This window comes from Oryza brachyantha, chromosome 4, assembly GCF_000231095.2.
Source record: "Oryza brachyantha chromosome 4, ObraRS2, whole genome shotgun sequence".
NCBI classification, from domain to species: domain Eukaryota; kingdom Viridiplantae; phylum Streptophyta; class Magnoliopsida; order Poales; family Poaceae; genus Oryza; species Oryza brachyantha.
Genome location: NC_023166.2, coordinates 13,432,580 through 13,458,223, shown reverse-complemented (window position 1 = coordinate 13,458,223; position 25,644 = coordinate 13,432,580). Strand labels below are relative to the sequence as shown.

General features: G+C 44.3%; 2 protein-coding genes and 1 pseudogene across 3 annotated transcripts; 1 reads left to right on the top strand and 2 right to left on the bottom strand.

The window, feature by feature from the left end:
- LOC102715009 lies at positions 1-3,884 on the top strand (annotated as a pseudogene). The gene is made up of 4 exons (XR_005811615.1): positions 1-859; positions 1,749-1,881; positions 2,466-2,550; positions 3,288-3,884. The product of XR_005811615.1 is annotated as a transcription factor RF2a-like (transcript).
- Positions 3,885-4,571: 687 nt separating this feature from the next.
- On the bottom strand, positions 4,572-6,988 carry LOC102714727 (cytochrome b561 and DOMON domain-containing protein At3g07570-like). The gene is made up of 4 exons (XM_006652401.1): positions 6,544-6,988; positions 5,750-6,146; positions 5,332-5,627; positions 4,572-4,964 (listed from the first exon to the last, which is right to left on the bottom strand). Exons 1-4 carry the CDS (start codon positions 6,751-6,753, stop codon positions 4,728-4,730), a joined length of 1,140 nt encoding a protein of 379 aa, XP_006652464.1. The 5' UTR covers positions 6,754-6,988; the 3' UTR covers positions 4,572-4,727.
- Positions 6,989-14,620: 7,632 nt separating this feature from the next.
- On the bottom strand, positions 14,621-15,584 carry LOC102719487. The gene has a single exon (XM_040523562.1). The coding sequence runs from the start codon at positions 15,530-15,532 to the stop codon at positions 15,044-15,046; it is 489 nt and encodes a 162-aa protein (XP_040379496.1). The 5' UTR covers positions 15,533-15,584; the 3' UTR covers positions 14,621-15,043.
- Positions 15,585-25,644: the final 10,060 nt, after the last annotated feature.

Here is a 25,644-nt window from a genome sequence, read left to right as displayed (position 1 = left end):
ATGGCAGAGTCCAGAACATTCGGAGGTCTCAAGCCCACCACCAAAAGGGAGCCCAGTCCAGCCTACTGGGCCCTACTAAACTCGGCGCGCATTTCGCCGAGATCAGAGGCCCACCACCATCCAACGTCGCGGCCACTCCTCCCCCACCTCGCATCCTCTTCTCCACTGAACTCTCTTTTTTTCTCCTTTTCTCCGGAGAGTCAATGCCTCGGTCAAAGCTCAACGAGACCATGTCTTCCTCCTCTCCGCTCGCCGCGCCTCCCTGCCCCATCCGCCGCTAGCCACCGTACCCGCCCCTCTCCCAGCCCCCCGCATTACCCTCTGCCGCGCCAGATCTCGCAGTTTCCATGGACCCGACTGCCTCCGCCTCCGCCTCCACCTCCGCCGCGGAGGAGGAGGAGCCGTCGTCGCTGTCGTCGCGGGACGTCGCGGCGATGTCGGGCTCGCCGCCGCGCCGGGCGGCGAGGCACCGGCGCGCGCAGTCGGAGATCCTCCTCGGCGCGGCGCTCCCGGACGACATCGCCTTCGACGCCGACCTCGGCGTCGTCGGGGAGGTCGGCGGCGACGACTACGAGGAGGAGGACGACGAGGAGGAGGATGAGGGGGCAGGCGGCAGCCGGATGTTCGAGATGTTGTTCCTCGAGGCCGGGGGCAAGCTCGAGTCCCCGGAGCCCGCGGCGCCGCTGCCCCCACCGCCCGCTCGGCCGCGGCACCAGCACAGCATGTCGATGGACGGCTCCACGTCCCTGGCGTCGTCCGCCGCCGGTGTGGCTGGGAGGATGGGCGCTGACGCTAAGAAGGCAATCTCTGATGCCAAGCTTGCGGAGCTCGCCCTCGTTGACCCCAAGCGCGCCAAGAGGTGAGACAGACTGGTCTGAGAAGTGAGAATCCCCCTTCTCCCCTCGCCTGCTTGTCACCTTTCTAGTATTTTTGGACCGTGAGAATTGAGCAGAAAGGTTATCGATAGCGGCGTTTGATAGGGACGGATTAACTGACTTAGAGCGCGACTTCCTAATTCTGAGGAAAGAAACCTCCGAAGTCATCAGAGTGATTAAGCGTGTGAATGGGGAGAAAGTTGTGGCATCCATAATTTTATGTTTTTAACGTTCGTACATTAAAATTAACCTGTGCCGTTTCTTTTGGTCTATTGATAAAACAGAGTATGGCACTAACTACTAACTACTGAGCCTGTCTCTATCTATCATTGATGAAGGGAGATTTGGTTCTGAGCAGGTTCGATAAAGCGTAATAGTTATTTGACAAAGCTAACAGGAAGGACCTAGTGGTCATTTGTGTTGTTCTTAATCTTAGATCTTATGCACTTTCGTAAGTGCTTATGGTGATGTCTCTGTGCTCGTCATATAACTGAGTAGCTCTGGTCCCTTATAGTCAGTCAGTTCTTCAATAGCACAACGGAGAATATGCTTAGTTATTAATATGTGATGTTGACAATTATATATTTGTTTACTTGTTTAGCATGCATTCCCCTACTTAGAGGAGGAATACAGAAGAATAGATAGCTCTAGCTCTAATTTATCCCTTTTTATCAGCAGTATTTAGCACAACTTTCTTTAAGTATATGCCATTTAGTGCCATCAAATAATTAACCAGTCCAGTTATTTTCCATAGCTATGTATCCAGATTGTGTTTGACTTACGATTATTTTGTTTCACTTATTAGGTGATCTTATTGCGTGCCTTTTGGGTTTAGACTATAGTTAATTCTTTTACTCCGTTGAATCATTTTAGGATCTTGGCAAACCGCCAGTCAGCTGCTCGGTCAAAAGAAAGAAAGATGCGATACATTGCAGAGCTCGAGAGAAAAGTACAGACTCTCCAGACAGAAGCAACTACACTATCAGCACAGTTGTCCATGTTACAGGTTCTGTATTGGCTTTACCTTATCCCATACTTAGTGCATCTATGATTTAGACACTTTACACTGAGGTTTGGCAGTTAGTTGTACTGTACTAATCAAATGCCACTCAGTCCCACGTACCGCCAACACAGAGTGCAGATATTTAGTTTGGTACATGCCTATGCTTTTCTTTGGGGGGAGCATTTAGTCAGAGCTTCTAATTCTTGTCATGTTTGAGTTTTTGAGAACTTAGAAATTTTATCTGGTAGGCTGCCTGTTTTATCTGCGTTAGGATAAAGTCGCTAAATTTGTAGGTTATTCTAAATATCTAAGTATGGCTGGTTGTATATCACTATATCTAGTGAAGCTACTTGACATAGTTCTACTCGTTCTGGACATTCCGATAACTCATGCATTATTTCCTCTGTCTGAGCAGTAATCATATATGGTAGTTAGGATGCTAACATCTGGTTTATTACTCTGCATATACACCTTTTCAATCATACAGGTTGATACTGTTAATATATTGGGATTGTGTAGTTTTTCAAAGAACTTACTTTTCAGTTTTCACGAGTCTATCCTTGATTATCTCTATCTGAATAATACAGAGAGATACTACTGGTTTAACAAGTGAAAATAGTGATTTGAAAATACGGGTGCAAACAATGGAGCAACAAGTCAGGCTGCAGGATGGTAAGGTTTTCGTATCATCACAATAATTCCAAGCCAATTAACAGATATTTTAGAAAAAGTGCCTTCATGACACACTAATTTAATACTATGTAACTGGAAATTACTTGAGACTATTAATACTGCTTTCTTTTCTCCTTATTCTCTTGTGGATCAGTGGATGTGGTGGAATATTACAGTGTGATATTCCCTTCGATTTTCTCCTGATCTTTTCTTTTTCATCGTCTGCTGCCTCTTTTGCTGAATTATTAACCTTTTGTATATGGTAGAGACGGAAAAAAATGATAAAACAAGATAACAATTCTATGAAAAGAGTAAACATTAGTTAATGAAAATTAAGACTTATTCTCATAATATAGCTACTTATAGGATTCAAATTTGTCTCAAAATACAACTCCTACATCCTTCTGTCAGCCAATCCCAACATTCTCCTACTTTCTCATCTCTGCTAATCACAACCATTTCTTACTTCAACCTTAATCATTCCAAAAAAAAGTCATAAGCCTATATATTTTGAGATGGAGGTAGTAGGATTATATCTTTGATAGGCTTCAGATCATTTATAATTTTACGAATTTGCATAAAAAATTGAATAAGACGAATGGTCAAACATAACTCCAAAAGTAAACAATATCAAATAAAAAAACTGGAAGGAATATTTTGTAGGTAACATATTAGCTTTATCCTACATTTTTTACCTATCGTCTTTAGGATTGTAACTGTTCCTTGTTTGCATGTAGCACTGAACGACAGGCTAAGAGATGAGATTCAAAAGCTGAAGGTTGCAACAGGTCAGGTTAACACCAGCTGTGGCAAAGTGGGAAACTTTGGCCTGTCCTCATTTGGAAGCGCCAATCCACAAGGTTACCAGCGCAGTCACATACAATCTCTTCTGGCAGCTCAGCAGCTGCAGCAGCTACAGATCCACTCCCAGCACCAGCAGCAACAGATGCATCTGCAGCAGCAGCAGCAGCATCTTAGCACGCTCCAGCAGCAGCTTCTGCAGGAGTCGTTGCCCTTGCCAGGGGATCTGAAGATGAAAGGAATTGCTGCTGCATCCCATGCACAGAATGCGGGCGCGTCTGAAAGCCACGCTCTGAGGAGTGAGCCGTGATATTGTGGCATAGGTCCATGTCGGTCGTCAGTAATAATAACATGTTGTATCTGAGTGAAGGGATCATGCATAGGCTAGCACAGTATCTAGGTAAAATTTCGGACTATCTAAGAACTTAGATGCCAGCAGATGCAGCCTGTAGAATGTAGATCCAATTCAGTTGTAAGTCGTAGAACTGATGAGGCAAACTGAGTAATTCACCGGTGACATGAATATGTTAACGACATATGCAATCGTGCACTAAGACCTTGTTCCCATATGGCGCGGGGCCGAAGGCGCTCATCATCAGATGTCAGACGTCGACAAGTCCCTCTTCCTGTTGCAAATACCGGTTTTGCCTGGAAAAATCTGGTAACCTGCCCGGAAAGGATTCAGACTTTAGTTTTTTCAAAAACTTTGAATTTATTTTATTGCCTTTTGGCCGGTAACAATCTCTGCCCAACGCGTTGGCCTTCTGGAAACCTGGCTCGCTACAGCATTGCTGCTGTTTCACGCATAAATTGGTAGATGTCGCCTTCACTTGCACAAATGAAACCAGGGTAGGTCAATCCCACAATCTCAGAGAGGCTCTGTAGCTGAATCAGCAAATAATGAAATAATGCCATCAATTGATCAATGCACAAGGGGAAGGGAGAAACGTGAACAAACTACCAACCAAAAGGGTACAAGCACCACAGGCAACGACACCATGCACCAATGTACAACACGCGAACCGGAGCGTCCAGCTAGGCAAAGAAAGAGCAGCCCAGCCCCGGCCCTGACCTCATATCCTATACCCCCGACCCCCCAAATGACAAAAGAATCCAATAATTTATCAACCAATTAAACACACTCCCCTCAAAATGCGCTGTCCAACTAACAACTTGTGTGAGAGCTAGAAGAGAAAAAAGAAAAAAAAACAATCGCTGTGTTTTTTTTTTTTTTTTTGCTGTATGCCGCGTCACTTGCCGTGAACGCAGTATGTGCCCATTAGTCCCTCCCTGTTCCTCCGTGTGCCCGGCTGCTCGCCTCGTCGCCGTGATCTGGAGTGTATCGCGGATGGATGGATGGATGGACGGACGGACGGTCAGTCGTCGTCGGAGTAGCAGCGGTTCATCTCGAAGGCGGCGACGGCGATGACCCAGACGGCGACGAAGACGCCGTAGGAGACGATGTAGGCGCTGACCTCCTGCGCGATGTGCAGGCCGAGGAAGATGTTGCCGATGGCCACCACGATCGCCGCCCGGCCGACGTAGTGGTGGTACCAGTTCCAGTACCGCCTCACCTTGGACGTCTTGTCCGGCCTCGCCAGGAACGCCATCACCTGCGTTGCCCCATCAAATCATCAGCCAAGCCGTCAATGTTCCAGCTCCTCACAAGGGCATAAACAATTCGGCCATGGCGAAAACGGAACCAGTTAGCTCAAGAACATGCAGCGGCGTTACAGTCTTCGTTTACTAAAAGTATTCAGATTCTCTGATGCGATTATTAGCTTTCGGTAGCTCGGCTTCACGGGACCAATTCTATCATTCACAGTCAACTTAATTACTCATGGCTAGAAAAATGGAAGCTGGCGTTTGCGGGCGCATGTGCAAATCATTGAGCAATTTGTTTTTTTTTATCACTCAACTGTTATTCTAGTCCTCCGTCATGTTCAGACTTCAGAGACTTGAGTTAACAGCAGGTCTTACCTGCAGCGAGGCCATGGCGAGGATGGCGATGCCGAGCGCCCGGTGCACGTCGACGTTCTTGAGCCCGTCGTCGTTGAGGCGGAAGCCGAGGACGGCCGACGCGATGCCGACGGCGAAGGCGACGACCTGGATGGCCATGTGGGCGTAGAACCAGTAGGGGTCCACCCGCCGGAAGTAGCGCGCCGCCATCATGCCGAGCGGCATCAGCACGCCCCACGCCATCATCGCCAGCAGCCCGTGCCTCCTCTCCGGCGGGAACCCCCCGTTGCCCGAGCCACCGGAGCTCGATGCCATCCCTGAAAACGAAACAGGCAAAAAGCGAAAAAAAAATAATAAGTCCTCTGCTTCATCTTCACCGGGAGAGAAGAAGAGAAACTTTGCCGCAAACTGTTTGTCGAAATGCGTGCGAGCTTTGTACCGGAGGTGTAGTTGAAGGCGTGGGAGTGCATGCTCCGGTGCATCGGGAGGACGCCATCGGAGGGCGGCAGGTTACCGTCGGGGCCGACGGCGTAGATCAGGTGCGGCTGCGGGAGGTCGGTGTAGAGCTCGAAGGCGAGGTAGAGCCGACCGGAGTGCGACACGGCGACGGCCTTGTTCTTGACCAGCGTGAGGCGTCCCTTGTCCGGGTAGCACTCGTCGGGGCTCTTGCCGGTGAGGTAGTACTGCTTCACGGTGCCCTTCCCGCCCGACGACCACCCGACGACGGCGCTGCTACCGACCATCAGCCCCTTGCCGGAGAACCCGACCGCCACGTAGGTGCCCTTGTCCGGCGCCGAGAGGATGAAGCTCCATTGGCTCTCGCCGGTATTCTTGTACTGGGTGACACGACCAATTTGGATCAGATCACTTAAGCTTACCGTTAATTACTTATCTATGATGCAGTACTTGATGCTATCAAATTTGGATCCTCCCAAACTACCGCAAGAACATACTCCAAGCAACAGTGCTTAATTAGTACACTGCCACAGTACCACTGCATCATTACGACCAAACCAGATCATCAAAGCAACACTCATTAACTAATTGCAGTATTACACTGTAATCAATTAAGTACCAAACTTCCATTTTCCAGCATAGTCTAGTTTGCATTCTGCACTCTGCAGGTATGCATTTGAAATGGTATCTGAACTCCAACAGTTAACTCCCTGACATGAAATTGGCGTGCAGTAAAACTCAAAAGAATCGACAAGATTGCAAAATTCAGCACCATACCCGCAGGACGAAGTCCTCCTGCTTCCAGACGGTCAAGCAGCGGAAGGCGGAGGAGTTGAACGGGACGAGATGCGAGACCGCGACGCCGGCGCTGCTGCACGAGTCCGACGACGGCTGCTGCTGGCTCACCGCGAGCGCGAAGCAGAAGCAGAGCAGGCAGAGCAGGAGCAGATGCCGGACTGAAGAAGAAGAAGAAGAAGCTGCCCCCATTGGCGCGTCAGCCCTGCCACAAGCACTTCTTCCTCTTCCTCCTCTTGCCGCACCTTTTCTTGGATTTGGCACGCGACGGCTGAAGCTTTGAGTAGCACCGGCTTAGCTTTACCCTAGCCTGGGACAAGATTGGTGGTGCTTGGAAGGTAAGAAATGGCCAAGAAATGTGAGCCGCGAGGGACAGTTTGGCAGGTCAGAGGATGCTAGTATTTTGCACCTCGCTGATGGAATCACCCCCAATCAAGTACTGTCCCAGCGTGTGTGTATATATATATATATCGTCAAGTGGACAGCGTCCTTGGTGTGCGTAGTTAGAGCTGTGTGGTTGTTTGCCTAGGGATGCCGCACATGCATGGCAGCAATCCGTGTAGCGCAATTTGCAGTGTCCACCCACTTGTTTGATTAGAATAACAAGACAGACGTACGTACGTATAGCCAATTAGGAGTTTCAGGGCCACCGGCGGCACGATACCCTCACTTTCTTGCCAAATTTTCTTGGAGACCTATATGATCAGGCAATTGATTATTAGTTTTAGGGAGTTTTTGCCACGACGGAAATTGTTTTCAGGGAGTTTTCACTGAACAAAACGAATGGGATTTCACCTAACTCCTTCAGGAACTGAATTTATGTGATCCACCTGCCCTCTCACTCTGTCCCAGTATGTACGGAAAAGCTAGGGCTATTTCTTTCAAAGTTTGTTTTTTTAAAGTAAAGTAGATAGTCGGTCTTTAAACTTATGGTACGGTACCCCTTAGATCCATAAACTTAGAAAATACACGTTTAGGTCTATGAACTTGTTTTAACGTCTAAAATCATAGATCTGGATGGTACATTAAAACAAATTCATGGACCTGGATGGTGCATTAAAACAAATTCATAGACCTAGGTAGTACATTAAAACATGTTCGTGAACCTAAACGTACATTTTCATAGTTTATGAATCTAAGTGGTACCGCGCCACAAGTTTAAGACCGACTATGTACTTTTCTCTTTTTTGTTGCACCCACTTTCAAAAAGGCCAATTCCTCGTAATGAATTTGGACAGATATAGATATGGTCACGTTCATCTCTACTAATTGGTTTCTTTTTGAATCAAGGGAGTACTTAGCAGATCATATGCCGTGCATTCCAAATATGATGGAACACTCTAGCATCTCATCTTTTCTTAGCAGGAGTATAAGGGTATGTTTGGGAAGCTTTAGATTCTAAGAGGCAGCTGTTCGGTAGCCGGCTTCTGAGAATTTGGAAAAGCTCCTAAACCCAGTTTCTCTAGCTTCTAGATTCTTAGTTTATTTTCTAGAATCTGTAACTACAAATTCTCAGAAGCTATGAACCGTTTGGGGCTGCTTTTGGCAGAAGCAGTTTTTGGAAAAAGCTGTAGCTGGGAGAAGCTCCCCAAACAGGCCCAAGTTTATGAAACTGCTAGTCATCTATTGATAGAAATCCATCTTCAAATATTACGGATTTCGGAACACTGAACATACTTCGTGATTCATGCTCCATGTGCTTTTCCCCGAACTCCGGCGACCTCCTCTCCTTCTTCGGCGCTAGCGACACCACAAATTCCAGGAAAGGACCTATGGATCATGGTCTTGGGATTGGGAGGGGGGAGTGTGGGGACGGAAGGGGAGGGGAGAACAAGGTATGTCACTAGGTTTATAGGATACAATCCAACGGTAGGTAGCGGAACAGGCGAATAGTGAGGCGCGCGCCAATGACGCTGTCAAAGCCACGACATCGACACCCGATGAGGGCAAAGTATGGCAACGACCGGTGATGGCAGATGCGTTAGAGAGGAGAATAGAAATAAGACGAGGCTAGGACACCTAGTTGCCGTTGGCTTAAGGAGTAGAGCAGGGAGAAACGAGGGGAAAGAAGGACCTCGCCAGCTCTGTTGACTCCTTTGCCTAGTCGGCGAGACTAGGTGGAGGCGCATTACGTGGTGGTGCTAGAGAAAGCACTGACAATGAGGGACATCTGTTTAAACGTGCGATGCTAAGGGAAACAGAAAGGGACAAAGGATTAGTGTTTGGGTAGCTGCATGAATCTCAAAACACCCAATGATCCAAATATTGCAAAAATTCGAGTGGTGTTTTCTACCAATTGCGTAATAGAAAATCCCATGAGTTTGTCCGTCACGATCTAAATCTAAAATTTAAAATTTAATTTAGAGTATTTTCATAATGGTTTATTTTTTTTACATTTTCTTTTAAATGGTAAATAACATGGACATCAAAGTTCTATTTGCAAATTATTCTGGATTGTTATATTTTCAACACGCTTCAGCTTCTTGTTATACGGGGAAAGTATTCTAAACTCTCGAGATGATATCCCCTCATCTACTGCATGCTATATAAATAGTCATCAAAAATTTTATAAAAAAATTGTAAAGATAGATTAATATAAGATATATCACTACACAAATATGCAAATTCAAATATGACTTCTATAATCTACAACAAAAATAAAAAATTGAACTCTGAACAATATACGTATACTCACAGTCATATTTATTATTTTTGTTGTGAATTGTAGAAGTCATATTTGAACTTGCATATTTATGTAGTGAAATATCTTATATTAATCTATTTTCACAATTATTTTTAAATTTTTTGATGACTATTTAGATAATATGTAATAAACAAGTGGATGTTCACTCAGGGATTTAAAATCCACTCCCTGTTATCCTCGATGCCTCATACGCACAGTGGCAAAGCAGTGCATGGCCTATACTATACACGTGCCGATCCAAACCCAAACCCCAATCAAGCGCGGGGACCCGCGTTGGCCGTTGCTTGTGAGTGAGTGCACACCATCATGGAACCCCTCCCCTGCACACCCAGCCCATCAACGGGCAGCAACGCGGCCAACATGTCGCTTGTCCTCCTCCGCCTACTGACACCACACCACCAGGGCATGAAGCGAGACAAAAGCCAACAAGGCGAGATTGCGCGCGTACGTCTACGACAGCCTGAGCGAGCGAGCGAGCGAGGAGAGGTGAAAAAGAAAAAAAAGGAGAAAACTAATAATAAGCCGGCCGTCCCGCGCGACCACCGCCGGTGGTGGGGGCGGCGCTCGCATGCAGCGGCGAGGCGCGCGCGCGGGCGCTGCTGTGCATGCACGGGGGGAGGAGGGGGAGGGAAAGCGGTGGCTGGATGGGTTGGCCCGGGATGATTATTGCGGCCCGGGGCGAAACAGCTCATGGGGATTAAAAGGAGATGCCAGGTTTCGCACATGCCGCTTGCCTGCTGCAGGTCGGTCGGTCGATTGGTTTGGTTTGTTCGGGGTTTCGACGAGTGCGTCAGGCTGGGGGCCGTGATCTTGTGTGCTGGTACAGTCGCGGACTTTGCAGTACCACGCTGTGGGACCTGGAAGCTGGCCATGAATCTATATGGGTATACAGAAAAAATCAGATCTAAAAAGCCGAATCAAACTAGGCTGGTCACATATTATGACTAACCGAAAATAACCAAATATCTAATTTGGTTACGGTGTCTGGATAACTGAAATAACCGACTAATATAAACAACGGTACATCAAAATCCAATTAGCTCATAAATTTCATCAAATTATGCAAATACAATATAATTGTGTAATTGTGATTTGGTGTCATTTCTGGTTTAAACTATCAGAAAATTATAAAAGAGTAGAGATGTTATTATTTTTTTAATTCCTATTTTTTTGCAACCTAAATATGTGAAATTTCGGTCATGATTGAAACCGAATTGCTCGGTCTTTTAACTTTTTCCAAACTAATTTTGGTATCACCTTATAATTAAAGAATTGAATTTCGCGTGTAACCAAACTAACCGATGCCCACTCGTACTTGAATTTTCATTTTTAACTGACCCAGACCTAAATCTTCGGAGGCATTTAACTTTTTACCACTGGTACTTAATATATTTGTCACTCGCTGCCCAGTAACAAATATGTTAGCACCATTTCTATGAGTGATTTCTAAGAGTGGTAAAAAGTTAATTATTCCGAATCTTCGCGCACCTTGTCAGGATCTTCGTGTCATTAATTCGTTGGGGGTTTTATTTTTGCCCAGACGAAAACGGTAAACACTTTTGCTCAAGGAGGACTAGTCGTCGGGGTACTTTAAGTCTTTAACCTTCTCACCTTTGTTCAGTCTTAGTCATTTAAACCTCGAACTACTTTGTGGAGAATGTTGCAACGTACCAGGGGGTAGACATATCAAACGCAATTTCTTTTTCCAGAGTAAACCTGTCAACCTGACGCGTCGCCTACCTTAGTGAGCATAATTTCCAGCGTTGCGCTGGTTTCCATTTTTCTCACGGTATGTACTCCGTCTCAAAACAAATCAATCTTTTGGTTTCGGTTTCTGTGTTTATTGTTTGACTATTTATCTTATTTGAAATTTTTATAAGAAATTAAAAAAAAATAGTCACACATAAAATACTATTCATAATTTATTATTCAATAAAAACAAAAATGTTAATCGTAATTTTTTTAAAATAAGACGAGGAGTCAAAAATTATAGATAAAAATGATAGATTAGTTTGTTTTGGAACGGAGAAAGTAAGTGTGAGCGTGTGATGTTGTCCTTTCATAACACCAAGACGGAGCAGGTGCAGGTAGACGGGCATGCACCTAACCTTAAGCCGCTTTCACCCGTCTAACTGGACGATGGGCGCTAATGTAGTCATGTGCGGGATTAATCATGCATGCACTCGTATTGGGCTATTGGCTACTATGCGTACTGAAAATTACTGTCACTCAATCGCGTCATTGTCGCTCCACCAACTAGCACGGTCGTGTCACTTGATCGCTGCGAAAAGGAAAATGCTTATGCCAAATCAGTGGTGACAAATTACAGATCCAGAAATCATGACCCTTTTTTTTCTCTTTACAAAAGGTTTTCATGGACGTACGTGTCGTCCCTGCGCAGGCCAACATCATGCGCGAGCCCGGTTAATCACCACATTCAACGAGCAGGTCATCACTCATCATCATGCTGTCACCGGAAGCAGAAAGATGAAACCGTGAAGTGGAAGGCTTTGGAGCATATATTGAGCTCAGTTTCACGGAGCGGTTTGTTTCTCATTCTCTGAGTAATCTGCACATTACTTATGGTCTTGCCGTGAACGAGTTTATCGTCACGTGCCCTAAATTACAGCGGCCAGATACTTCAGTCATAGTTCATGGACGAGATCACCTTTTGTTACTGCAGGATGTTACTACTACTTTCATGGGAAATCAGTGTGATCGGTTTTAGCTCATTGACCACACATCATCTCGTCATCACTGATTACGTAAGAAATTTCCCGCTGTGGTCAGTTCATGGACATTCTCTCAGATCTTACTGATCATATAATACACCCATGGTGGCAACTGCACATGAGAAACGGTAGAACAGGTCCAACTAAAATGCAGCCCCATGCATGATAGTCTCGTGTTGCTCGGCAGAGAAAATTAATATAGATCTTAGTCAAATGATGTGAATTCAGAATTAGTTGGCACTCCCGAATTAAGTTGACATATCAATAATTATCTTCTCTGCCAAGGATGTATCAATCAGATATCACAGGAAACGTTTGGTAATAAAGCGGAAAGCCACGTGAGAGTACAGACAGCGTCCGCACCCGTTGCCCATCTCCAACCATATGGAATTCTGGAGATCAAGATAAAAGCTAAAGAAAAGCCTGAAACATAGCCGAACAGAGTACGTACAGAAGCGTCCACAAGGTGACTAGGGTGAGCAAAAGAAGATCACCGCCACAGAAACTGAGAAGGAAAAGGCCAAGCATTTCGTTACCTTTTCAGTTTTCACGTTGCCTGCCTCGCTTACCTCGGGGGCTACCTGAAGATTCTTACTCCATCTCAACCGTGCAGGAACTCGTGGAGAGACCACACGCGCGCTGCCACACTTCACTACAGCTACTGCTCGTACCAGAGTGACGAGGCAGAGAGGCCCTGAAATTCTGGACACTCTGCAGCTGAGGAGTGAAGACTTGGGAAACAGTTTTTAGCACACAAGTGTATTTACACTCGTGTGTTTGCATGCTATCTAAATAGTCATTAAAAATTATGAAAAAAATTGACAAGATAGATTAATATAAGTTATTTCACTTCACAAACATGCAAGTTTAAATTCAATTTTTACAAGTTGTAGCAAAAAAAAACAAAACTAAAACTAAGTATACGCATAATCATAATTATTTTGTTATTTTTGCTACAACTTGTAGAAGTTAAATTTAAATTTACATGTTGGTTGAGTGATATAACTCATATCAAACTATCTTGTTAATTTTTTTCATATTTTTAATAACTATTTAGATAACATACAAGCAACGAATGTATATACACCCGTGTGTTAAAAAACTTCTTCCGTGAAGACTTGAGAGAACAAAACGTACACCTTTGCATGCATCATGCAATGCATGGTATGGAATATGCGAGGCGGCGACAGAGCAGAGAATCAGCAGAAATTTGCACAGCAACGGCGTATACAGCACAGAAAGATAAGCCGATTATTCTCCTGCCCAAACAAACCCCCCCGTGAAACATTCAATGATAGCAGGGAGCAAGGAAGCATCTGCTAGTAATATAAAGCTTGAGGGAAACTGCATCCGCAAGCGCTAGCATATCTGCCGAGGACGACTAATTAATCACCCGAGGGCCGGAGAGGTGGAGCGCTGGAGGCCGGTGGCCTTAGCCATGTGCCGCCGCGGTGGCGGGCGACGACCCGGCCCAGCGCCAACGCGACGCGACGTACGCTGCGTCGCTGCCTCCCTCTCCGCCTCGTCGGGCCGGCGCGCATGTATTGTTGTGTGCTGCCGCGTGCGTGCTTGCGGTGTGGTGAGTTGGGAGGAGGCGTTACTACGACGGGGGGCCATGTGACGGTGCGGCCCCCGCGCGCGACGCACCAACCGCGAGCGACGCTACGCTACAGCCTACAGCGCATTCGCTGGAGGTAGGGATATTCTCCAACTCGGCCTGCCTTGTCTCGGCGTGCGTGCGTGAGCGCGAGCGACGTACTGATCAGCGAGCAGCGATGATGAATTGATGAGGGCAACTCCAGATCACAATCCCATGTGTGGCAGTATAATATTTGCTACTTACGAAGCTCCCCTTAGGTGTACAGCAAGGGGAATGTATACTGGAATGGACGAATGGGGTAGCAGGCTGAAGGTGTTGCCTTTGTACTGTTGCTACTCTCAGAAAGAGGGCGAAACGAGCACTTGTGCTGCGTGTGAATGTGGGGGCAGTGTTCAGGTGATCTTTCCAGTATGCTTCGCATTCTTCCTCCAGTTCGCGGTGAGGCGTCGCTGCTCATTTTCCGACGGCAGGTGTGGTTCAAATTTGCTGAACTGGACTCACCTACAGCTCTTTCGCCGAGCTTAGGATTTATGCTTCCGGATTTGTGGCAAACGTCGTGGAGCCAACTCCAGAAGCAGAACACGAAGAGCTTCGATTCTTTCGCCATCCTCGTCTCCTGGCACCGTTGGATACAGCGGAACGCCCGTTGTCTTTACTGGAGTTCGCTCGCTGTTCTAGTTGTGGTGGACCGGATCATGGAAAAAGAGCAGCAATGGGCAATGGCGATCGCCAACGTTGTATGCGTTTTTTTCAGCATGTAGTATCTTTCTTTTCCTTCGTTTCGCCTTTGTCTATGCTGCTATGCAGTCTGTACTCTGTAAGATCTTTTTTGAATCCGTCCCTCCCCAGCCCCGGTAACGGCTACAGCGTGTTACAGTTGGTCTATTTCTTGCGTCTAAAAATATATTAAAGTGCAAAGCTTCCTAAAATATTAGTAGCACTTTAAAAAAAGCCCAGGAGGTTAGGCCCATCAAAATATCAATGTATCTGCTTCGGACGGCCCATATAGAGGTAGCACATATTACACGGTCCAAATCTCAATGTATCTGCTTGCCTATCCGGAAGCAGAAACGAGGAACGCATTATAGGATGCTAGAAGAGTCGTGCGGAATTAAATAGCGATCTGAATTGCTGATTTCATCAGGGAAATGCCTAACAAGATGTGTTGTATCCTCTGTCAATCTGTCCGACGTGCGCACAGAGTCAATTCCGCAGCCGTATATTGCTGTTTCAGCGTCATCCGTCACTGATTACAGTCCGTTTTGATGCAGTTTTCCATCGACGGAAGCATCAGCAAACCAAGATCAGTATATTCAACCATATTACATTTCTCTGGAACTGATATTTACCATGAAAGAACTGCCCTCCAAGGTAGAATTACATACTACTAGCACATACGGATCTCTTTTTTATGGTTGTACGGGGCAGTAGGATCAACAAGCAAACCTAGCCCAAGCTGAGGTAAACAGCAGCCGCAACGCCGGCGGTGTAGACGGCGACCAACCTCCCTACCGCCCCTGCCCCGGCGCGGGTCGCGAGGCCAACACCGACGAGCCCGGCGGCGCCTGCAGGGGCACGCACGAGAGCCGCCTGGGCGGCGGCGGAGAGCACGGCCTCCCTGAACAGCTCGGCGGCGAACTCGCGGAACTGCATCCTCGAGAGCTCGGAGGCGTCCTCGAGCCCCGCGGCGCGCAGCGCGGAGTGGACGCGGGCCCGCGACGGCGGCGTGGGCACCCAGCGGCGCACGAGCGGGAGGGAGCCCCGGAGGGACGAGTGGAGGTGCGCGGACGCGTCGGCGAGCTGGTAGGGGCGGACGCCGGCGAAGGCGTGCTGGGCGTCGGCGACGCAGCGGTCGTAGGCGTCGTCGCAGGCGGCGGCGAACGCCGGCGCGCCCCGGATCGCGGCGTCCACGCGCTTGGAGGGGCTGAGGCCCATCTCGGAGCGGGTGGAGTGGGGGACTCAGCGAGCGGCGCCGGCTGATCGAGATGCTGTTCAGGATGGGGGTAGATTGGGCTTTCATTACGCGGGCTACTAATCCGAGCAGCTTGGCGCAGCATCCGGCCCACATGGCCCACGCGAAGCAGACGCCGAGGCGGTGTCCTCTGTTCCTCTCACGCGTAGATATCCCGGAAAGGTTGGCCCGGTTAAGTCTATCGAGCGAACGTTTGTGCAAATAGCTTTCTAGCGAACGTTTTATTTAACTAACATATATAAATTTGGAAACTCGAATTGTATTTTAAATTGGACTTAAAAATGCAAGTTTTATATGTCTAAACATTAGTATAAATTCTAAATGTATAAACTTTCAAAAGGAGTTATATATATATACATTATTTATCATATAAAGTTTGTATATATAATATTTGTATATGTAGAAATGTTGTATATATAATATTTATAATAAAAAGTTTGTGTGAATATTTGATCATGTTATAAAGTTTGCACACGATTACAATTTATTTTAAATTCATACATAAAATTTATACGTACAATGTTTTATGCAGAAAATTAATATATATTCAAAGTATCATGTACACATGTGTAATAGTGATATAGCAGTTTCAGTTGAAGTAAAGGCCGGATTATATTATCTGTTATCTAAAGAATATATACATTACCCTCGCTATAAATTATCCCAACATGTACACATGTAATGAACGAGTAACAGAAACCAGTATATATGTGTGTAGAAAATACAGGATGGAGGCAAGGAGCACGTGTGTATAACAAAACATGCACCATGCATGCTAGCTCTCATGTAACCAGCGGAATTATTTTAACAAATTAAGCAAAGATATATAACAGCTACTCATGCATATGAATATATGATATTGTCGTCCCAGTACAATGTACTATAGCACTTATATAGCTTAGGGTAACAGGGTAATTAAGGATATATCGATGCGGCGCGACGTCGACGTCGACGCGATCGAGTGCATGATCACGTACGTACGCATCGAGGCTGGCATTGTCCGTACGTACGTGTGGTCTAGTGGCCAGGGCCTTTCGGGCTCGGCCCCGACGTGAGCTGTGCCACCCACGCCATGAGCAGCGACCTCGCCCTCTCATGCAGGGACACCGTCGTCGTCGTCGTCGTCGTCGCGTGGCCGCCCTGCTCTCCCGGCAGCAGCCGCGCCGCCTCGACGGTGGATGATACGACCACGAACAGCACCAACACAGCGAGGATTTTTCCTCTCTGCGACAACATGGTCGATCGATCGATCGACGAGAGGTACGTCGACGTAGAAGACTAAGGAGGTAGTTAGCTTATGCTATTGGTGATGCTCTGGGTGGCTAGCTAAGCTTTCTCGCGTGTGTGTGTATATATAGGCGCTATTTAATTTCACCGTTAAGCTAGCTGCAGATGCACGTACGAGAGAGAATTAGTTTGTCTGTTGTGTGTCATGTGTGGTTTGAAAAGAAGGTCCCCTGGCTACTCCGTAGCGTACGTGCTTAATTGCTTGAATGCAACGAATCTTTGATCGGTGAGTTCGCCTTAACTGCTGTAGGAAAACGAGGCCGATCGGTCGCCTTATCATGGGGAGGACAGTAGACAGTTTGCACTATAGACCAACGAAATTTGAGTCTGTTGTAGCTTGGTACGTGGGCATGCCGCATGCTTGATGTTCACTATATAAGACGAAGTTCATGTGACAGAGATCCATGCACTGTGTGCAAACTGTTGATAAATTGTTGGAATAATTAATTTTGATTTTTGATCATAAGTATTCACGCACCTCCACATTTCCACCGTGTGTCCCGATTTCCATTAATTAAGAGAAACCGCACAAATAAGTTAATGGAACCTAAGAATAAATCCATTAATCTCTCAAAGTCCTACTTAAATGCACAATGCAGGCAACAAGATTTTGAACTACTACTAGAGAAATTGCTCCTCGCAAGTGTCTGACTAGTGTTGATCAGCAAGCTAGTCACCAACTTGAAATGGAAACCAGATAACATAGACTGCAATACTAGTGAATAATTCGACAAGGCAGTGTTACATTTGAACTTTGACCAGAGATCCTAGAACCAGTACCAGTAGTCAGACAAGGTAGTGGTACATTCGACTAGCTAGCGTGCATCTCTAAAAATTATTCGCTTGGGTCATCATTAAGTTCATCATCTAATTACTTGCTCGCCTAACTGTTGCTCACTAAAAAATGTATAGCCTACTGAACTTTGCGGCTGTGGTACCACGTCTAAACACGGTAGGCCACAATCGAGTTGCGTACCTGCGTTAATAATCAGAGCTCTCGGAAATTCAGGCGGTGATGGAAGTTTCGCCCGGACGCTTGACGCAGCTAGCATATTGTTTACCTTCCCCGACGCCCACCGTCGTGGGGTGCGTATGGTTTTGAGGGCCGGGCGGCGGCAAGCACAAGAGCCCGCGATCTCGCACGGCTTGCCGCGCAACGAACGCCACGCGCGCGGTGGGGTGGAGGGAGCTCAGCTCGCCGGGGGGGTACCAGAATTAACTGGCCTATTCGCGCCTAGCTAGGTGTAGTGTATCAAACGCTTGGATCTCGAAACCCATTGACCCTACGCATTTGTAAATTGGCTACATGCCGGTCGGTGATCGGTTCATAGGAACATGGTGAAGCTAAAGAAAAGGTTGAGGTACAGCAAACAGTTGGCTCTGCTCTGTACCTGCCTGCCACCGCTAGGAAACATGAGTACGGATCGACTAGTTCCCCGAGAATCAGTGCTGGTACAATGCAGAATGGAGGACGGTTTTACGTGAGGCCCTGTTTAGTTTCTAAAAATTTTCGGGTTCACTCGTAATATCAAATTTTTGGATATATATATATATATATCGTTAAATATAGCATTAATTAGTCTATGATTAGTCATAACTGCTACAATAACTTATATGTGCTAATGACGGATTAATTAGGCTTAAAATTTTGTCTCATGGTTTTCTGACACCCTATATAATTAGTTTTTTAATTAGTCGCTGAAATAGGCTTTCGACATCTGATCAAACATTTGATTTGACAACCCAAAAATTTTCGCGAACTAAACAAGCCCTGGGTCAAAAAAAAATGCTACATCATCAACCATCCATGAATGTGGTATGTCCGTATGTGACATGCATAAACGGTTCTCCGTGTGTGGTTAAGTTCAGAGAAATGATCATTTTGCCTCCCTTAACTATAGAGTAAGTTCGATTTTTGTCCCTCGACCGCAAACCCACATACAACACATTAATCATCTCCTAAAAATGTACAAGTAAAATCCCAAGGCAGTATTGAGTCTGGTTTTTTATGACGTGGCTAGTTTAATTTGATCATCATCCCAAGTGGTGCTAATAGGGCATTAGAGATAAAATAAAATAAATATACGGGGCCCATATGTCAGTCAAACCAGCCATTTCAGCAAAAAAAAAATGGACTCAATGCTGCCTTCGGACTTCATTTGCATCGGTTTTAAAAAATGAAGGATGTGTTGTACCCAATTTTCCGGTTGATAGACGAAAATCGAAGTCACACAATAGTTAAGAGAGGCAAAACAACATTTTCTCATTTAGAAACAGAGGGATCCCGACCACAAAGCGTGGAAGAGAGTCCATGGTAACGGTTTATAGGCCAAAGGTTGAAAGCTGGTGGGGGAGCACGATGGAGAGGGTGGCGTGAAGTGAACATTGCGGACTGGGAAGAAGCGAGAACTCTAGGAGGCAAAGAAAATAAAAGGAAAATTAAAGTGTGTGTGAGAGAGAGTTACAGATGAGTAGGTAATGGGGTGGCCATTGGGTGATTATGCAATTTATTCTCAATAAACTGTCCATAGAGTCCAAGTTTGTCAAAAACGAACTCTGAAGCAAAGAGTTATGAATGTTTTAGATAAGTGTTATCAGGGAGTAGCACATTTTCCGGTATTTAGGGCTGAATAATTCGATTCAACTTTTTTAGTCAAATAGTGAAACTCTACCGGAGTCTAAAGTACTTCTCACCGGAGTCTCTAGTGCGATTTCTCTGTTTGGCAGAGGACCGACCGAAGTTTCTAATGTGGTGTAGTGTTTGCACCTCCCATTTAATGAAAAATCATTATTTTCTTTTTCTTTGGGAAGGAAATTATATTGCTATAGTTGTTTGCATCCTTCTTCAAATAACAAAAATGAATATGGGTCACGAAATAACCTAATATCTATGGATTTTTTTATCATCTTAAAAAGTAACTTGAGGTAGCAAAATTTTTTGTTACCTTAAAGTACTAAACCTTTACACTAACGCCATTGACAAATGTCTAAGTCTAAGAAATGTCATTGACGAATGCAAGTTCTAAGAAATACTATTGTACAAACGAATTTGTCTGAGAAATGTCATCGCCATTAGGGTTCCGTTCATTTCCGCCGTTAAAATACTGTTCATACTATCGCACTTAACGAAAAAAAGTTGACGGAATCCTAACGGCGATGACATTTCTCAGATAAATTCGTTTATACGAAGGTATTTCTTAGAACTCACACTCGTCGATGGCATTTCTTTGAATTAAGTGTTTGTTAATGGCATTTGTTAGATTTTCTAAAAATATGATATCTTGAGTTACTTTTTCAAGAATGATAAAAAAATATTAATATCTATAGGTTAGGAAGCCCCATTAGTTGATTTTATGGTTAAGACTTAAGAGAGATAAATCGAACTCAGCCAATAGTTGAGTGAGTCAAAGTGCACATTTTCCTTCTGTATGTCATGTCTACCCATCACACCGCTGCCGTTAAACTGGGACCCGTATGGCCCATAGTCGAAGCTGCCACTTGGTAAAGAGGCCTATGCACGCCAAGAAAGCCCAGACGAGTTGGAGAAAATTGCTATTCTACCACTTTCAAAAAGCGATTTCGCTACAATGCCACTTCTAGTTTTGATTTCACTAAAATACCATTCTTAAATTGATGCAGCACGCTAAAATACCAGTTGCCTTGTTTTTCCCCAAAAAATCAATTATGCACTGTTTTTTTATGGTGGAATGACATTTACGCCCTTAGTCCATTGATTCGAAAAAGACTTATTTATCTTGCAAATTTAAGTGTGGAGGAAACCCAAAATCTTAACATAAACTTTACAATTGTGGGTGCAAAATATCAATTAAGTTAACTACTAAAATATTTTTGGAGTCCTTAGAATTATGATTAAGTGGTATATTGCAGTATTTGTGCATATATAATTTTGTTTTATTTTATATGTATTTTAGTTTGTAATAAATATATGTCTACTCACCACCTTATTTGATATTTTATGTTTTATTATTATTTTTTAGAAAGAATATTTTTCTAATTGCCACACCATTTAATCTACTAAATTACCTTATTACCTATACTCTGGGGTAGTTTGGTAAACTCATCCTAGAAGAAAGAGCAAAAATATTTTCTTTTGCATCAAATAACTGAAAATGACAATTCAGCGTGTCGCATTAGCTTGATAATGGTATTATAGCGAAGTTAAAACTGGAGATAGCATTGTAGCGAAACCAATGGTAGAATAGCAATTTTCTCCACGAGTTGTATCCAGTTTACCAGGTGCCGCGATAGTGAACACAAACGAATGATGAGAGTCGAACATAAGCCCGCGGCAAGGTACAAACATACTTAGCAAATCAACCCCATCAACATACATAATGATCATACTCGGAGTAATCAATCATGCTCGTATTCCGAAGTTCTCGGCTCCCATCGTTTCGCTTATCGAAGGAATAAACGAAAATACGTTGTTACAAACGAAAAATAATTTACAGATAAAACTTTTATATACATGTCCATAGCGACTCAAAAGCGAAACGTATAAAGAAACCATGATAAAGAAACCACAAAATCAAGTTCAAAATTAAATTCTAAAATTCAAATTTTATCTTATAAGCAGTTGTAACCGTGAAACGATGGACCCCTCACCATCAACAACAGCACAAATCGCTCGAGCAGACACGCCGACGACAAAGCAAGATCTGAGAGCCCTGCGGCGCGCGGCGCCCTTGACACGATCGCAGATCTCCTCCTCATTTGACTAGCTTCCCCTCCCAGCTTTAATGGCCGGAGGGACATTACGAATCTTCATCAATCTCTCGGTTTTGATATGAGCGGAAGCAGTTGCGCCCGGGGAACGCCGGAACGCCACACGCGTTCTGCAGACGTAGAGCGGCACGCGCTCTTTTGTTGTCCATGGAAGAGAGAATCCTGCTCGGGATAAAATGGACATTGTGCCAAGTTTAAATAGTAGTTTCGTTAGAATGTCATCCTGAAAACGCATTTCTTTAAAATGCCATATCGAGTGAGTGTTTTCAGCCATATTGTCATTTTTTCTGGTTTTTTGAGTTTTTCAAATTTTTTGTCTCGTCAGCCGGGCGACGGAATGAAAATGCCCTTGGTTCTAGTTGAATAAAACGTGTTGGTTGTCATTGAGCCAACGTCTTTTTCCTCCCAGGACAGCGACACAGCGACCCCCCGTCCGCTTCGACGCTGCGACGCCACCCCCACTGTATCCCTCTATCTCATGCCGCTGCCGCTGTATGTAATGCAGTGACCTCTTCTGGTTGAAGTATAATCGGTCGGCTGTAATGCATTGACCTCTGCTAGTTTGTAATGCTGAATGGAGTGACAAAAATATAAATTTGCGGCTGACGACCATGGCTGGATTGGCGGCGACTGGGGACACAACAACTGGCTGGGGACGGCTGCTGCAGCGCGCAGGATGGAGGTGATGTCGACTGAGCACGAGGTCAGCTGAGGAAGATGATGCACTGAGGAGCGGCTGCCTGATCTCCTTCTGAACTGGCTAGACCAGACTAGAGTAAAACACGTTTCATTCATCTGGAAGCAGAGATATTTTCGTCGTGTCACCTGACTGATGTGCCAAAAAAATTGAAAAACTCAAAAAAAAATGGCAAACTGACTGAAATCACTCACTCAATATAACATTTTAAATAAACACGTTTTTAAGATAACATTCTAGCGAAATCACTACATATTTTAAATATGGTACCATGTCCATTTTCTCGGCACCGCGAGACGCGCCGGCTGGATCGTACGGCAAAGCATCACGGCAGCTTGGGGCCGCCCGCTGCTGCTGCAGGCGTTCTTGCGTGCGAGCACGTGACCGGGGCCGGCGTTCGATCTGCTAGAGAAGATTCCGCTCCAGTTTGCACGTTTGCCCGCGTAGCGTAACTGCGTCGGTTCGGCTTCGCCGCGGTGGGGGTGGGGGTCCGAGCCGGGTCTGTACCATGACGCGACGACGCGCCCCAGACAAGACGGCCTGGATCTCATCTCCGCATACCTCGGCGAAGCTGCGACGAAGCGTACGGACTACGGCCGCGCGACGACGCCGCGATTCCCACCGTCTCGTGTTGCGCAAAAAAGTCACCGCGGGCCGGTGTCGTGGTTGCAGGCTGATTTTTTCACTCCGCAACTCATGGCCTGATGGCCTGGGCGCCTGGCCTTGTGCAGTTCTACACTAAAAAGGTTACCATGAATATGAAGATTTCTCTATTTAATAGGTTAAATGATAAAATTAAATTAAATTTATTTTAAAAATTAGGATGCTAAAACTTTTATATAACAACTTAAAAAACATAATTATCAGTTTCGAAACCATATGTATAAGGATACGTACAAAGGGTTTTTATTGCCGTCTGTATCGCTGCATGCTCGCTGACGTAAAAAGTGAGAGACGATAGGAGAGAGAAAATGTGTTGTTTTGTATAGAGTCAGTAAAATATTGACTCTTGACGCATAAAATGAGTGGACAACTAGAAAATATGTTTTATACGTGTATTGACTCTAAGATGAATGCGAATGAGAAATTAATTAGTCTGCAATTATGAAGAGCCAGCTTTAGAGGCTAACATTTTTTTCTGCTAAAGTGGTTTGAGATTGAGCCTATAAGAGCACATACAAAGGTGTCTAATAGCTGACTCTCTCAATCGCCATATAGGTAAATTTGATGAGATGGATGAATGAGAGAAAAGGAGAGAGAAAAGCTATTGTCATTTATGACAATGGTTTAGAGTCGACTTTTACCATTTATTCAAGAAAACTTTTTTACATGAGCATGTATAAAAAGGAAACTAACGTAATAAAAATATTTTATTGCATTGATGTAGAAACCACACTGGACTCTTTATAGTATCATTATAAAATAGACTCTTGTTACTGACGTGGCTTGAGATAAAAACTATAATAGGTTTTACTATTGAACATGCCCCAATAAACTCTATCATTAAACATGCCCTGTAAATCAATACAAAATTAAAATCCACGGAGAAGACCGTAGCCTAACGCTCCTAATTCGCACAGACATGCACTTTTATGAACTTGATTTATTTCCAAGGTTGGCATTATGGCATCTTGAAGGTCGATTTCCTCTCGCTAAAACATATATTTGTGACAGTAGAATGCATCTGAATGACCAGACCATCCTACTGAGTAATCGAGAAAACCAACCGTATTGCAAACTACGTGAGGGGTCACGTCCTTTTTGCAAAACTTAAGGAAGTACTACACGAATAAATGATGATAAAAACATGATAACTAGGGAAATAAACTAGTACAAAATTTGATAGGTCGGTAATAAAGGATTGACAATATTCTATTTAGAGCCTTTTTATCATCTTTGAAAAATATCTCAAGGTAACACACTGTTATATTGTATCTTGAAATACCAAAAAGTACGTTGTATCTTGAGGTACCAAAAATTTATACTAAAATTTTTAGGACGGTACTTTTCAAGGATAATAAAAAAAAGCCCTTCTACTTACCATCCTTCCCATCTCTCGTTCTCTCGATCGGTGGAAAGAACAATATTCTATTTACCGTCATCTCTTTATATCTATCTCTTTACCTTTTATACCATAGAATAGAGAAGAGCTAACCATATAATATGACTTAACATGGCCCAATTAAGCGATATGAACTCATGAGCTCATAATCCATTGCAAATTGAACCACCATCCCACCATCACTTTAATTCCGTCACGTCTGAACACCACGGACTTAATCGATGCAGAACCTACATGTCTGATGCCATCCATCATATTCGTGAGACTCAGCTATAGTATAACAATCCAATGACACATTCGGATAGACTTTGACTTCAGAAAGCTCCATCCTAGTCTATGTCCCTTATCACGCACCATAATCACCTCATAGTTTCTCCTGTGTATCAAACACAAAGAAAACATATTCTGGAAATCCACATTCGCCAGCACAATAAAATCTTTTGCCAATTACTCATCGTACATATCGTACATGATCTTCCATGTTCACTGTTGGAATATGGAGTAGCTTATGCTATCAAGAAGGTTTATTTTACACCACCAGGGTGTATTTATGTGATTTAAATAGTTATAAAAAACTAAAAAACCAATAAGTTAAAATACAATGCTATAAGCATCCACATGTCTGACATGTAAATTTAAATTTAATCTAGACATAAAAAAACAAAAAAATTATACCGTTGCGCATGTACTATATATACTATTTGTTGTTTGGTTTATTATTTTCTATTTCTCTAATCTTAGATTGAATTTGACTTGCACTTTTTAACCCGTATCTATACTAGATTTTTTGAATAAAGAAATATAAATAATTAGATCGCATACAAACCATACGTGCTAGTTCACCTAATTGCAAACATCATTGTCCGTGTTGCCCGGCCATCTGCTATTTCTAGTGCTGGCTTTGCCACACGTACCACTAGTTCAATCCACGACTCAACTAAAGGCCTTGTTTATTTCCTAAAATTTTTTTCAAAAACATTACATCGAATTTTTGGACACTTAAATAAAACAGTAAGCATAGATGAATTAAAAAACTAATTGTATAGTTAAGAAAGAAATCTTAAGACAAATCTTTTAAGCCTAATTAGCCCATGATTAGTCATAAGTGCTACAGTAACGAATATGTACTAATAACAGATTAATTAGGCTCAAAAGATTCATCTCGCGGTTTCTAGGTTAGCCGTGGAATTCGTTTTTTATTCGTGTCCAAAAACCCCTTCCGACATCCGATCAAATATTTGACGTGACGCTTCCTCAAAAAAATTCTCAATCTAAACACCACA